Source organism: Necator americanus, chromosome III (assembly GCF_031761385.1).
Source record: "Necator americanus strain Aroian chromosome III, whole genome shotgun sequence".
In the NCBI taxonomy this organism is placed as follows: Eukaryota; Metazoa; Nematoda; class Chromadorea; order Rhabditida; family Ancylostomatidae; genus Necator; species Necator americanus.
Genome location: NC_087373.1, coordinates 28,140,169 through 28,155,390, shown reverse-complemented (window position 1 = coordinate 28,155,390; position 15,222 = coordinate 28,140,169). Strand labels below are relative to the sequence as shown.

Genomic DNA, 15,222 nt, shown 5'->3' with positions numbered 1-15,222 from the left:
TGCATTCATTTCCACGCTCGAAAGGAGAACATTCGACGTTCCGACCTTCTCTTTACAACCATCCTTTCGTTGGATTCTACTAGTTCTTATCGTTCATTGTTCGACTTTTTTTGTCTCGTCGTTAATTTGCGGTCACATGAAGATTATATGACTTTGCCTGTTACCCAAAACCTTTCACTGTAGCTAGTTTTTATTCCAGAATGATCCAAGCAGCAATGAACATGGACGGAATGTTGGAGGCGAGCGAAAGGCGAATTGAATTCAAGAAACTCGACAAAGAAGCTAAGAAAGTTTTGAATAAGAAGAATCCAGTATCTGCTCCTCATCATCCCACTTATCTAACGATGATCAAGGTGAGCAGTCACCTCTTCTCTTTCTATTTCTTCAGTTTTCTCTAGTTCGACTAAATTAAGCTTTGATATAGGTACCATACAGAAACATCCACAACATTTCATTTTCAGGGCGCTGTTTTGGCTCTGAATGAGGGAAATGGGGCCAGCAAATCGGCCATATTGAAGTACTTGGCGCAACATTATCAGCTCGGGGAGCATCTGCCGAAGGTTTGAAGGAGTAAGTAGCGCTTGGACGTCGCTCGTCTCACATATTGCTTCAGATCAACTCGCATCTCTGCTCTGCGCTCAAGAAACACACTAAGGGCGGACTCATCGAACAGGTACAAAACGTAGGAGGAGTTTATTTGCGTCCCCCATCCCTCAAATCCCTTGCAAGAACAAGTGAGGCGAGAACAAGAGAAAAACAGTGGATCTATACAGTTAGAGGAAAATGAAAATATAAGGTACTACCCAGAAAAAGTGTATCAAAGTGAGTGCAATCCTATTTTTTTTTTTTTTGAAGGGGTGACTCTGACGGAGGTAGAGAGCAGTAAATGATAGATCGAGCCAGGTTTATTACACACTCCTTGTTGTTCCTGGTTTCTTTTCTTAAACCCTCGTCTAATATTGAAAACTACGTCAATTCGATTTACACTGGTTGCTAAGCAAAGATTTCTAAGAAAAAGATGGGCTGCATGAAACCTTATCGTGCTTCATGGATAGAGAAACCTTTTCCTCCGACAAATCAGCGCAAATGCCGAGTTTGTCTTCGTAACACTTCATTTTGGTTGTATAGGAACTAAAAAATCGATATCGATTAGAGGTAATAGAATGCACTTCCCGCGCTTTCTCCCCGTCGATCTGTGAGTGCAAAAGGTTGTGCTGTCGGAAGGACTGAGGCTTTCGGCGTTCCTCTGGCCTCCGACTCTTGAGTTTCTTTCTTGGGGGTTTTCGTGTTATCGCTGCGATACTACAGCCTACGCCCTTAACCTCATCTGCTCCTGGAAAGAATCCTGCATCTAAAAAATTTCCTCGAACATTCTCTTCTACGATCCTCGCAAAAAAAGTACGGGAATGTTGAGAGATGATGGCATGTAATAATAGGGGTATGATTAGTATGTGGTTGTGAATGTGCTGGAAACAATAGGAACACTCTGAATGGAATTGTTGAGGCGAATTCTATTGCAGCTGTTTAGGACTGAATACCAGTTTTCGTTTCTACTTCATCTTCGCAATTCAGACAAAAGGCAGTGGAGCATCAGGAAGCTTCAAGTTGGCCACATCCGCGAGGAACGCTAAGAAGATCAGACGTCCCGCCAAGAAGGTTGTTAAGGGAAAAGATGTAGTCGAGAAAAAAGAAGCAAAAATCAAACCTGCTGTCAAGAAAACTATTGTTAAGAAGAAACTTGCAGCAAATAAACAATCAGGAAAAGCGAAGGTTATTTTTGCAATGGCCAGCAGCATCTATTGTTTTCACTCATAAAATAACTTTCAGCCTGGGAAGACCGTGAAGAAACGTTCTGCGACTTCAAAGAAAGCCGGCACGGTGGCCGTGCCGAGTGTACAGAAGAAACGTGGACCGTCCAAGAAAAAGGCGCCGCGTGCAAAGAAAGCATGAGAGTTCGATTTCTGCGTACAGTTGTAAATAGCAATGTAACCAGTTGTTAATTCGTCGATCGACTAGAAAACCACTGAATTTCTGATGTGATTCGGGATTTTGCATGTTGTTTATTGGAATTACATGAAATAGTGAGTAGCGTATACGAATAGATGGAATAGTTAGTGAGATAAGTGAGATTTTTGTTGTTTGGCGTGGTGTAACCCTGTAACCGTAACCTACCGTATTTTCTCCACTTTACAATTTTCAATCGCTAGCGATTCTCGAGTGTTCTCACGTAAGAAATTCACGGATTGTTTTCCTACTGATCTTGATGCGTAAAGCAGTTTGGGAAAGGGTCAAAAATTTAACAGAATGAGGGTCGGGCGTGGTATATGATGGCGTTTCATCCGCCGAAGTATAAAATACCACGAACTGCTCGATGCATCAAGCAACACTCTGAGAACGCGTTGAGCTCAGCACCATTCCAGCGTTTTCCAGAATTGGCAGTCGAATTTTCATGGTGTCCAGCAAAAAAAAAACATCCCCGGGAAAGTAAGGTGGAATGGGCGGCGCTTAATACGTTCTCGTCAAAATCGATTTTGCAATACTTTTTTCTTTGTAATACTTGTATTATTCGTTAACGTACACCACGTGCAAAGCGGTTTTTCAGGTTGATCGTCGTCTCTTTATGTTTAGCGTTGTACATAAGCACTTGTACGGTGTCAGTTCAAATGTTAGTCGAGAAAATGTGGCCATTTCTCACGAACGCAGCACAATTTTTCCGTATTTTTTTCCGTGACTGACATTCAAACTGGTACTGGGCAGCTTCATTTCTTACACTAATCGATTTTGTGTTTATCATGTGTTCACATTACGATTCTGATCAGAAGTTGTCAGTGTCGTTCACCTCGAAATCTCGTGTCAATCGAACACGTAACGGAAATTGTGGTCGAGGTTAACGTCACCGACGACACTTTTGAAATTTTTTTCTTCGATGTTTTTTTTTTCTCTCTCTCTCTGGAATGATTTACCCGATTACCTCATCTGTGACTGTTGTGCTGGGGTAGTGCATTCCTCCGCATTGGACTCAAGATCTAAAAGTGTTTCATCATTGCTGTTCTTCCATGTACCATGCTGGATGTTTATGAGATCATCCGAACTCTGAGCCCACTGTGGTGGAAAGCACATCCCTAGTTTTCGCGTAACTTTGTATTTTCGTTTGTATTCGCATTTGATTTTTGGCATACTGTTCACAAACCTCATTGTTGGATTTATTTCAGTAAACGAGATCTCGCTGATACGAATTATGTTGTTGCTAGGAACTCTTACACAGAAACGAAGTCGTAGGCACTCAGACCATTTGTAACTGCAACTGTAACTCGGATGGGTGTCACAACCGAAGAGCAGGGCCGATCAGCCCTTTTTGATCTACGATTCATCTCGACAGGGGACAGAGAATGAGGCGACGCTGGCCCTTTCCCGTCAAATATATGGTGGCGTCAAAACGACGTGAACTCGATGCAGTTACACTTGAGCGACTGCCTACGAGCCAATACGGTGGAGCGAAGTGGTTGGCTTCACGGGCAATTCTGACTAACCCCATTCATCGCTGGAATCCGAGTGAGGTTATGGTCCGAGCGATGGTCCCGTTTCGATCCCCACCGTTAGCTCCACTGCACCGATTCGAACGTATCCGCTTTGGAACTACACCGATTTCGGATTGATTTTACCCATGTCGAAGCGCATCACCTCGTGACCAATGTCCTCAGTCCTCCCGGCGTTGGCGCCGATACGGTCGAACCCTATACGCTTGTCTATCTCCCACCTAAACATTGTTCCCCAATAAATCGTATCCAGCCTGAGATTGTGAAGTATATTATGGAACTTTCGAATGGAACTGAACTCAGTGATGGTTTCTCTGTGACTATTGGAAATGTTTGTGCGGATATGAAATGAACCGTTAATGAAAAATGGGAATTAGCTATAGCTTTTCTAAGAAATGTTTTCAGTGCATTAATTATTTTCGGATTTGTCTGTGTACTGATGAAGGTACGATGAAAATCACTGTAGGATCGTGCTTACTTTGCTAATACTTTGTGTAGTTCCACAAATAATGCGTTTATTTTTCCCCTCGTATACGAAAATCGAGCGAACCCCTTTGTCAAGTATATAGATCCACGAAGACTTTGTATAGCATGATCAAAACGCCATGAAACACGGCGCAGTTGTGTATGCGGTTGTGCTCGAAGCGGCGGATCGTAGGCGGTTAGGACCGAGTGGGACCCTCACTAGCACCACTCATCGATGCATTTCGCGTTGGTCCCGCCTCGATTCCAACCGCTTTCTCGACCGCACCTCTTCGAGTGCAACCGCTTACGCAACTACGCCGTGCTTCATGTCGTGTTGACCCGACTATACATAAGGCTGAAGTGTGCCGACAGCTTATCATTTTCATTTTTACTTGCTCTTGTCACTAATCAGTCGAATAGCAAAATTATATTGTGAGTTTAAGACATTTCTGACCTTACAGTTATTTATTAAAATCACTATGTTCAGCAAAAATGTGTGTTTTATTCTAAAAAATACCACACTCGTGGATCCCTTTGGAGGAGAATGATGTAACTCCTCCAGAAAATTTCCTAAAGAACTAATGTATGTTTAAGACTAGAGAATGAGTTATCTGCTAATTATTCTTTCCTCTTTAGTATAAAAAAACAATTCTTTTAAAGTAGTGTTGCGTTGTTTAGGAAGTAATGCACCAAGTTTTCTATGGTGCACATTTCTATTTTCCGTGGAACTGTTGACAAAGTTATCCCATTTCTCAATGAATTTGTGTACGGCCGTCTTGTTCTTTAGTGATCGATAATGAAAAAAAAAACTTTGAATCGCGGCCTCGCCAGCAATAAAACACCGTGGTAGAGTAAAAACAACATGAAGCACGGATCGAGTGAGGAGCCGCTGTTACCAGCATTCATTGCCGCAGTTCGCGACGGTCCCACCACGACTCCAAGCGCTATCTCTGCCGCGCCGCCTCGAGCGCGACCGCTCACGCAACGGCGCCGTGCTCGCTTGTCGTTTTGATCCTACTACAGTTGAAAGCTGCCCATTAATAGATTGACGATATTAGACCAGGCCCCTCCGCGAATAAATAGTGGTAAGAATGTAGTTCGTGATGTGAGCCTGATCATGCTGATAATCCTGAAAAAGATGCGAGAAACAGCCTTGGCCGCACCCAGCGACGGCACTTATTACTCGATAGAATGCGCGCAATTCTGTCGCAGTTCAACTTCGGCGACTCGACTATCATAACCCAAATGAACGGCAGAGGCTGTCTTCCACGAACTGTAATAGGTCGCATCGTTAAAAGCATCACCCCACGAATCTGGACTGCTACCGGTTTCTGGCGGGTAATGCCTACACGGGGTCGTAGATTGTGGGAAAGAGGGTGATTCCGTTCATCTCTCCCTGCATCAGTGTAAACGGACGACCCCGAAACGCCGTTTCTTACGACGGCCTCTTTTGCAGCGCGCCACTCTTGCGCCGCCCACCGCCCGCGACTCTTCCGAATGGGTATTCGTAGATCGCAAGCGGGGCGGGGTTGTGCGGTGCGCAAACGTTGCGCATTGCAACATAAGCCGTCATAAGAAACAGCATTGCGGAGTCGCCCGTTTCCACTGATACAGGGAGAAACGGACGGAATCACCCTCTCCCCCACAATCTACGACTCAGCATACGCATAACCCACCTGGAACCCGTGCCACCCCAAATTTGTGGGGTGATGCATCTCAGGAAGCGGGATCAAGCATGCAGTACTCTTGTACACGAAGAATTACGAAGCACTGTCCAAAACCAGACACCGTGACCGTGAGAATTGGCGTGTGATATATTGGTTGATGTGCCGTTGTCACGTACCACGCACACACTTACGACACTAGGAATAATGTTTCTTGATTTTGATTTACACCTCTGCCTAACTCCTAAGAATACACTGAGGTTAGTTGTTTTTAGTTGTTTAGTGTGTTTGCAGAAAAAAGTAAGAACATCGAGAAATAAGGGTGCCACTGAGTGCCCTTCCAACTACATTTGCCCCCCTTTTGTATACATACATGTACACAAATGAGATTGTTCTGATTCTAATGTAGCTTATATTTTTTCTTGTTTTTCTTATATTTTTTGTCTGCCTGACACGTGCCAATGCACAAGTATGGCAATATATCTGACGCCTAATTATGACGGGTTACGGTCTCCGATTTTGGAGCTTGCATTCGATGCGCTTGTGTTCCAAATGCCTTTCCCTCGATTACTGGAAGCGGCATCACGCGCATACGCTCCCTTTCATAAACCATTGTAATGTTTACGCCTGATGGTACACACACAGTGTGCAGTACTATGTTTCAGATGTCATGGAGAACCTTTATCATTAATACTCTCAAGCCTTCAAACTGTGAGCTCAGATCAGTGATCGAAACTGCATTGTGGAAGAATTTCAGGAATGTTCAAGTAGAGGTGGCCACATGTCCAGGTTCTTATTTGTAAAATAATTCCTAAATGTCTATATGGCAGGACGGATTTTACCTTTTATCGGTCGCAGAAGCGTCAAAGGCAAACCGTTCTAATTTTACCAACAAAGAAGTCGCTTACTGTAGCCCTGCTTGTGAAAAAAGAACCATCGTGAAAATTCGTGAGCACAATACAGTGTCTGAAAGTGTTTCTTGTACAGAATCAAGAAAATATAACGTTAAGACTATTTATGAAATTAAACTTAAATATAGCATTAGAGATGCAGTCGTACCCGTGATCTTAAGTATCCCGAACTCCAATAAGCTTTACTGTGTCCAGAAAGAAGTGAATTAGTGGCCATCAAAATGATAGAACAATATTTACGTCAACCAGTCTGAACGTTCACCTTCACTGATAAATAAAAATTAAAAGTACTGGCATTTTCCGTTAAAAATATCGGGTTTTTTTTTCTCGCTTTGTTCGTTTTCTTCTAGAAATTTGCCATAGATGATAGATTTCATAGTTTTCTTCCTGAACGTATCAGTTCTACATTTGGTGAACATTCAATCTTGATTTTACACATATGTTCCTTCAATACCGCCACAATTTGAAAAGTATATTCGAAGTATAAGTTTTCCTACTGTTTTTCTTCAACAATTAGCACAGAATAACGTGAAACATCATCATCTGATACGGATAAAGATAAGGTTCTGCACCGGGTCACTTGAGTTGTTAGCTGATATGTAAGCAGCCGTTTGCATACGTGTTTCCACCTTCTGAAGAAGGCATATTACCAACCGGAGGCAAACGAGCAAGGAAGTAGGCACGCGGAGGAGTCATAGCGGTGTAACGCAAGATGTGCAGTGGCTATGAAACTGTGCACAACGTCTCATTCACTTCTTGCCACATCAACATGGAGTTATTGGGTGATAAACTCCTTCGTAGCGTTTCTATTCCCGACGCCGTTAGACTCATCTCACCTCGTTTTACCGCATTCTGGCGCAAGCGAACCAATTCGACGCCGTTGGACCCTTCTCGTCTCGTCTCGCCTCGTGTTTGGTATTTCTTGATATACAGGCAAAAACGCACACCGCAACGCAAACGTCTAAGCGCGTCATTTCATAGTATAGCGATGTCATACGCGTGATCAGCATATCCCGAAAACTTCAATATTAGTTTTCGACAAAGTGTTACCATGTGAAGTAAGAAGTGAGTGAAGTCAAGAAGTCGGCAAAATCGAAATTTTCAGAGGAAGTGGTCATTATAGACATCAACATTGGCTATTATCATTGTTGGCAAGGTTAGGAACTTTAAAGGCAGCATACCACAAATCTGAGGTAGTGGGATTTCAGATGGAGTATTCTTATACGGGATAGTAGAATATGGAGAGAAGTGTGATTCCGTCCATTTCTTCCTAATTGCCGTAAAAAAAGGCGCGGAAGATGCGCGCAGGCACAAAGCTGGCGCGCTCCAATCGAATTCCTTGTGGGAAATAGTGCGCCGAAGTGGGAAATAACGCTCGAAGCCATATCTTCCGGGTCATTTTTTACAGCAATTAGGAAGAAATGGACGAAATCACCCTTCTCTCAATAATACGATACTGTATACGAATGCTCCACCGGAAATCCGCACCACTCCAGATTCGTGGGATGATGCCTTTAAACAAGTTATGCTCGAGTTACCAAGGTGGAGACAACCGGCAATCAATTTTGTTTCGCGAAAACAATCCGCGCACTTTTCCACGGCGTCTGTCCAGAGTTTGTTCAAAGTCGGCTTATTCGTTAGGTTTCGTGTATAAAATATACAGAACAACTGTTGTATAATAACAGGCATAGTCTGTCAAGTGTGTCTCTCTACGGAACGAAATTCCTCCGTAGCAGCAGCACAGTTAAGTAGGAGCGCCGACGTCAAAAAGCAGTAAGATCGATGTAGTGTCTTCCAAATAGGGTAAGAAATGCAAAAGCAGAGAGCTGGGTCCAACAAAATCAGATAGATGCGGCTGCGGCATCAGAAAACTGTGAAATGTATCGTATGGTTTCGAACAGAGCACCAAGGTCAGAATGAAATGAGAATAACCCAGGAGTTAGATTGGTGGGTCAGCGCCGGAGAGGTTTGCGAAGTAGGTGCGACAGATCGCATGCTATAGCGTAAATCCAGATGAAATAAAAGATGGGAAAATAAAAAAAAAACAAAGTAAAGCACTTCTTTAGTAAGATGCTGTTTATAACAACAACAATTATGACCTGCAGGATGTTCACGGAAAGGAAATATACTTGAAACATCTGCTCATCACTTAAGGGCAGCATACCACGAATCTGGGGTGGTACGGATTTCAGGTGGAGTATCCGTATACGGGATCGTAGATTATGGAGACTGGGTGGTTCCGCTCATCTCTTCCTGAATCACTGCAAGCAACCGGCCCCCGAATGCTGTTTTGTACGATGCCTTCTATTGCAGCGCGCCACCCTTGCACGCGTAGCGTCCCTTTCTGCCTATCGGGGCAGTCCGAATTGATTTTCGACGAATCGCTGGATGGAGGCGGCGCAAGGGGTGGGGCGTTGCAATGGATGGCGTCGTAAAAAGCAGCATTCTGGAGGCGGCTGTTTGCAGTGATGCAGAGAGAGGAGCGGAACTACTCCCGTCTCTATAATCTGCCACCCCGTATACGGATACTCCACCTGATATCCGTACCACCTCAGATTTGTGGTATGCTGCCTTTAAGACGAGCGGAGCGAGCAGCGCGGCGTGTGGGCTTCATGGTTTTTGTGGAGATGTATACGTACATGTGACGGATGCAGGCGGTAAGATGTTTCGTTGTGACCGCGCGATCGATAGTTGGTACGAAATCACCCCAGTGCCAACCAAAGCTTTCATCGTTCAGGGGTCCATAAATCGGTATCAGATTCGTCTGGAAGGATTCAAACACTGACTTGATACACCACCTATTCTTTGGAAGTCATTTTATAAGCTAGACACGCATTCGTAAGGTTCAAACGATTGTGAATTGAAGAGAACGCGGTGGCCTAAGCGGATTGATTAACGCCATAACGCCACTTTACCCTTATATATATATATATATATATATATATCAAGAACATTTAGTCGAAAAAGTAGGTGAAGGGTAGGCTCTTATTAGGAAAAGAAAAAGATTCATTAGGAAAAATAGAAAGTTACTCGGAGTGCTAATATTGTATTGTTGAAAAATTTTATTGAATTATTCAATTTATTGAGTTTTAAATGAATTTTATTTATTGAATTTTACAAAGCTCTAGAACATTCCAGACCTCACAGCCGCTCCATTTCACATGACATCGAACGGTTTCGGTCGGAAATTTTCAGTTGCTGCAGTAGGGAGTCTCGATAATCTGTATCCGTGTCCTAACAGAGAGAAAATGTATGACCTCAAGGTAAAAACCACTCGAAAACGAAAGCATTTGCTGAAGATCTCAAGCAATATCTCTTGAGAAATTGAAAATTGAACGTTTTAGAAGAAAATTCCTGATTATTTAAAGTTTAGGATGTCTGTAAGAAATGTGAAGCACCCAATGCCTTCGTATTTGGAGCCGGGGGATGTCCACCAAAAGTGGCGGGCAAAAATGGTGAATTGGTTGCAGACGCGAATTTCTCCGAAAACAAGGCGAGTATCAAATAATCAATAATGAACAGTAAAATATCGACAAAAAGTCGTAACTAAAAGCAAGTTACAAGACAAATGATCCGTGGAAAAATCTTGAAGCAAATTCAAGTTAGTTAATTAATTTAATTTAATTAGTTAGTTAATTCAAGTTCAGATTATTGTTTTCGTCAGAAGAACACATTTTTTGGTCAGTGATTCTTTCGTACCATAAAAAATCTAATTAAAAAGTAATTCTGGATTAGCAGTTATGCTAGTTACTGAAAATTTAGGTAGCTTCCAAAATAACCATATTGGTCGACAACCATTCTACCCCGTATATTACAAAAACAATAGAATCTTCAAAGTTTATTGTGATGGGAGATCTTGGCGTATCGGCACAGCCAGGTCCGGGGGAAGTAGGTGAGTTCTAGCAGGATAGGATCCTTTATTCTCTGGAAGCTGTGGATTCATATTCTTAACCACTGAAAGGGTTATGTCTAAGGAATCCTTCGAACACCTCGTAAATTTTTTCTACCACATTTTATAAAAATGTTAGCAATTATTCACGTTCTAGTTTTTCTAGTCGGTTTCTAATCAGCTATCCCAACTAACAAACACGATAAAGATCATATTTATTTTTTGGGGTTATCGATAGAGGCGAACTAGTAGATCTAACGGCAAACTTTTAAAAGAGGACAAAACAACGATATGCATATTAGCATAGAAATCCACAAAAAAGGAACTATTCGATTATTGCATTAAATATAGTATTATCTTCCTTCTCAGTTCTACAAAAAATATCTTAAGGTCTAGCAGACATTTGTATTTATTTGTTAGACATTGAAAAAATCATTAGCCAAATTCATTTCAGGAAAACAACACTTAATTTTTTTTAAAAATTTTTCAGTTCATATTAAATGTTCGCAGCGGGTCGGAAAGGAAAGTTTTCCTCAATGCATACAAGAGAGCCTGGCTCGCCATTACGGACAAAGGTTAGAAACAAGAATGATTATTACTTTCCTTGACGCGAAAAGTGATAAGGTGCTGGAGTTAGAAGAAACTTCCTCTCATAGTTTTATGTTCTTTTCAAGGTTGAGTAACAACGAAGGTACTCTTTGTTAAGCTGCGTCTCACTAGCTGGAATATTTGCACTTCTTCGGGGAAACGCTTCTGTGCACATTGCTCCTGACTTTCCAGACAAGTCGTTCAGATCAAGGGAAGAGTTTGGTCGGTATGATTCGGTCTCTTTGCTTTTCAAGAAAATGATTTTATTGAAGGAAATATTTTTTAGACCAATGGCTGCAAATATTCAATCTAAGTGCTCCTTTGATATGCGCTTCAGTGATTAATTCCTATGATCCTGGATTTGGACTAAGAATGCACCACACTCATTGCTACTCCAGTCATAACGATGCAGGTCGCACACATTCATATTTTGCCCAATTTCTTGTTCGAGAGATACAAAAATATTACCGAAGAAGAATTTTCAGGACACTTCAACAACGACATCACACCAGAAACTGCTGAGTATGAAGGCTGGTTTACGGCTGCTGAAAAGATTTATAGAATAGATTAGAATTCTCTTAAGTGAAGGATGGATGTATACACTGTACGAAAAAATAACGTTATTCACAAATGTTTAATTTAGAACTGGAATTTAAATGAAATATTTGTGCTTTTTTTAAATTGTCTATGTTGCTCAAAGCGTCGCTGAAGAAAAGAAACCAAATTTCAGCTTGTAATTTCGAGATACCTACTTGAATATAAAACAATGTGTATGTGATCAATCGTGGTGAATCCCGTTTGGAATTTTCCTTTCTTGTGACATGTTCATCCAATGTTCATTCAATCTTGTTTGCTCAAACTTCATCCTCGTAAAGAGTTTGTAGATGACGGGTGGTAAGCAGATTGGGCGACAGATGTTATATGGACCTCCCTTCTCATACAAGAACACGGTCTTGCTGGTCTTCTGGTGCTTTCCGAAAAGTGACGTGTAAAAAGTCTTTCCAGTGTGTTGATAAGAACTGGCGGAAGAGTCGTCAGATACTCAGATTTTACTCTGTCAACAACAGATGATTTACTATTTCTTACCGACAGAACGTCGTTCTTCGGACAGCAGAACCTCAGGAATGACATGCCCATCTTCCTTCAGATGGTGAAGATGAAAGTGGACGGTTGCGATTGGCGAGGCCTCGACAATCATAGCTGATGCCCTTTTTCTCCTCTCCAGCTTCAGGCACCACTTCTGGTACTCTCTCTATAAGGTCCTCTGTTATCCCTCTCTGAAAACCTTGCGAACTCGAACATGGGTTCTTGGTTCACTGCGGTTCGCGCCCCTTCATGCTTTCGTATTAGCTCGAGGGTTTCCAGAGACAGGTGTCTCCTGGTGGTTTTAGATCTCTGAGCTTTCCTGCATAGTTCTGGGACTTGTTCTCTGAATTATGCGGCTTTCTCTTCGCTCTATGTTATAGACAATCGGAGGAAGCTATGGTCCGATCCCGTAAAGGACTTTGGCACAACAGCGATATCCGTCAGGTAGAACCTCTTACTGACGACGATGTCGCCAATTTCATTACGGTACCCTTCATCAAGTGACTCCCATGTCCAGTGTATAGAGGAGGGTTTCTGGAATTGCGACTTTCCATGGGTGGTCTTAGTCCTCATGATGAACTCGGGAAGCCTCTCCCTCTGCTCATTCCACTGTAGGGCGTGAGTCCTAATGTGAATTTCCTCAGGCGTTCTTCTGGGACCAATTTTGGCTTTAAAATCCCTAACAGTGACCTTGTGCAAGAAATTATTTACTCTATAGAACTTCTCTAGTTGCTTATAGAGAGCTTCGACTTCTTTTCCTTCGCAGCTTTAGTTTCGAGGAAAGAATGATCAGAGCTCGCGATGAACCACATCTTCTTATCCAAAGATGTCCGAATCGGGTCGTAAGTTGTTCAAAAAAAATCGATCTTTTTTTCTTGCTTGTGTTGACGAGAACACGAAATCCACTAGCTCCTCTGCAGTCGTATATTCCTAAGCACAGTTATTCTCCAGTTTCATAAACGGCATTGAGTCGTCTCGTCTCGGTCAGTCCGATTGCGTCGTACTTAATCTTCCTGGCTTCCATCATCAGATCTTAAACGACAGCTTCCAATAGTAGCGTACTGCAGACCTCAAATCCTACAAGTCCTACAGTTTGGATCAATCCGGGCAGAAACAGAGTCTCTGAAACCACCTACTTCTCAGACCATCTACTCTACAAGATCGAAGGTGGTTCACCGGTTAGCCCTATCCGCCAACTGGCGACGCGCCAAGTACCCTCGCGACTACTCGACTCTCTTTAGTTAGAGATCCGTGATTTAAATTTATTGTTATCTTGAACAATGAATTTGCTCAACACTTTGGAAAAACTACAGTTATCAAGTTATTGGAATATGAGATTTCATCTAAGAAATAATTCAAAGGCGTAAAAGTTCGACTTCAATCTTAACATAAGGATTGCAACTTGCCGATTATCAAATTGAAGCAAGAGTCAAGACTGTTAGTGCCCTTTATTACGGCTAACGTTTCGGCGTTGTCGGCTGCGTCAGAGCCTAAGTAGCTGCGTTGCGGTGATGTTGGTGGTAGAATCGTTCCGCTCCTACGAACTGTGTTAACAATCTTGGCTCTTGCCTCAACTTGATAATCGATAAGAAATTATTATTGCTACTAAAATTAAGTTAGATTAGGAAGTGTTGTGTACTATATGCAAAAAAAAAACCTACGAACGTGGTTTCGCACCTAACTTCATCTCATTTTTTGTGTATGTGTTCTGTACTCTTTCATAACTTATCGCACCTTATTATATTTTATTTTCCTTTTTATCCACCTAACAACGCAGGTTCACTAGAGATATGCACGGAAGAAGAGTTGGAATCTCAGAAAAAGCTTCTATTATTCTCCTAGCATTTTTGGCATCTTTCCAAGTGTTTACATAAGAGCCTTTGAGGCCAAATTCCAGTAGATGTGCGACTGAAATTGGAGAACATTACGGGCATCTACGTAGCAATGAATCGCCTTAGGAAATTCGGAGCACGCATCAAACCACGCATATTGGATTCTTCTGGCGTTGTTCCAAAAATCACCAATATTTCCCTCGTTCTTTAATTCACAACTGAAGAAAACGATTTTGACAGTGGTTGAGTTCTTGAAAACTTCAACAATATAACATTAATTTAAAATTAATTCTGAGGTAAATTAATTATTAATTGGTTTAATTTCCAAGTTAATTTATAAATAAAAAGTGCGACATCAAGAGTAAAAAAATGTGAGATATATTATGAAAATGGTATTTGAACTGCAGTGTTTTCTTCAAGGTGTTAACGATCGATTTCAATAGAAAAACATTTGCACTTTTAACCGGATTTAGGAAAGAGAAATCATAGTAGAAAATTTTGTTTGCTGCATGCTTTGCTGTATTTCCCAGGGTCCGATGATTCCGTTGACCTCTTGCGTTGGCTACCTAGCATAAACGCTAATGAAGGTAATGCGCGTTCAGAAATTAAGTCAAACATAGAAAAAGCCTATTAGTGAAAAAAAGAACTCTTAGATGGATGAACACCACAATGAAAGAGAAAATTTATGAAAATAAGTAAGTGACGGTGGAAAAGTAATAAGAGATAGAATGATGAGCGAAATGAAGAGAATGAGATGGTATTAGAAAAACAGTAGCAGTGAGTCAATGTAAAGAAGAAATTCGAAAGCGAATTAAGAGGTAAAGAAAGTGGGAAAACAGTGTCTTCTTCAGCAGCGTTTGTCCCGTTTAGCGATGGGGTCCAAATCCTACTCCTCCCTCTGTTCTCTTTTCTGCTTTGTTCCTCCTTGCAACAAGTGCCAGGACATGGCGGAACGACCGACCGGGCAAAATTCTGTATCACCCAAGTACCAATCTAGCACCGTGTCAGGTTTCTGTGACCTTGCATCAATTTATCAATAAACTCCTTCGGGGATTTAGAAAAATGGAGCGCCCGAGGCTATTTAACCACTTCATAACTCTCTTCCTCGATTCCATTCCCCCCCCCCCCCACTAGCGGTTTTCAACCTAACATTTTTGCAACCCTTTCCGCTTCGTCTTGTTTTTCTCTTTGTCCTTTACTATAAACTGTTTATAATAAGCTAGTTTTTAAGCTGTAAGAAAGAAATCTAAC

General features: G+C 41.9%; 2 protein-coding genes across 4 annotated transcripts; both read left to right on the top strand.

The window, feature by feature from the left end:
- Positions 1-200: 200 nt before the first annotated feature.
- Positions 201-1,950, top strand: RB195_011182 (uncharacterized protein; the record flags this gene model as incomplete). The annotated part of the gene is made up of 5 exons (XM_013442954.2): positions 201-353; positions 462-560; positions 614-673; positions 1,573-1,770; positions 1,828-1,950. 5 exons carry the CDS (start codon positions 201-203, stop codon positions 1,948-1,950), a joined length of 633 nt encoding a protein of 210 aa, XP_013298408.1.
- Positions 1,951-3,389: 1,439 nt separating this feature from the next.
- Positions 3,390-11,624, top strand: RB195_011181 (uncharacterized protein; the record flags this gene model as incomplete). 3 transcript variants are annotated; one of them, XM_064192497.1, is made up of 10 exons in its annotated part: positions 3,423-3,557; positions 4,422-4,433; positions 6,331-6,454; positions 9,715-9,839; positions 9,950-10,069; positions 10,339-10,468; positions 10,956-11,040; positions 11,172-11,275; positions 11,340-11,465; positions 11,539-11,624. In XM_064192497.1, the coding sequence occupies 10 exons, from the start codon at positions 3,423-3,425 to the stop codon at positions 11,622-11,624; spliced, it is 1,047 nt and encodes a 348-aa protein (XP_064050079.1). The 3 variants fall into 3 exon arrangements, with proteins under 3 accessions (XP_064050080.1, XP_064050079.1, XP_013304207.2); XM_013448753.2 differs by lacking the exons at positions 3,423-3,557; positions 4,422-4,433; XM_064192496.1 differs by lacking the exons at positions 4,422-4,433; positions 6,331-6,454; positions 9,715-9,839; ... (4 more) ...; positions 11,340-11,465; positions 11,539-11,624 and having other exon boundaries at positions 3,390-3,656.
- Between the last annotated feature and the right edge of the window lie 3,598 nt (positions 11,625-15,222).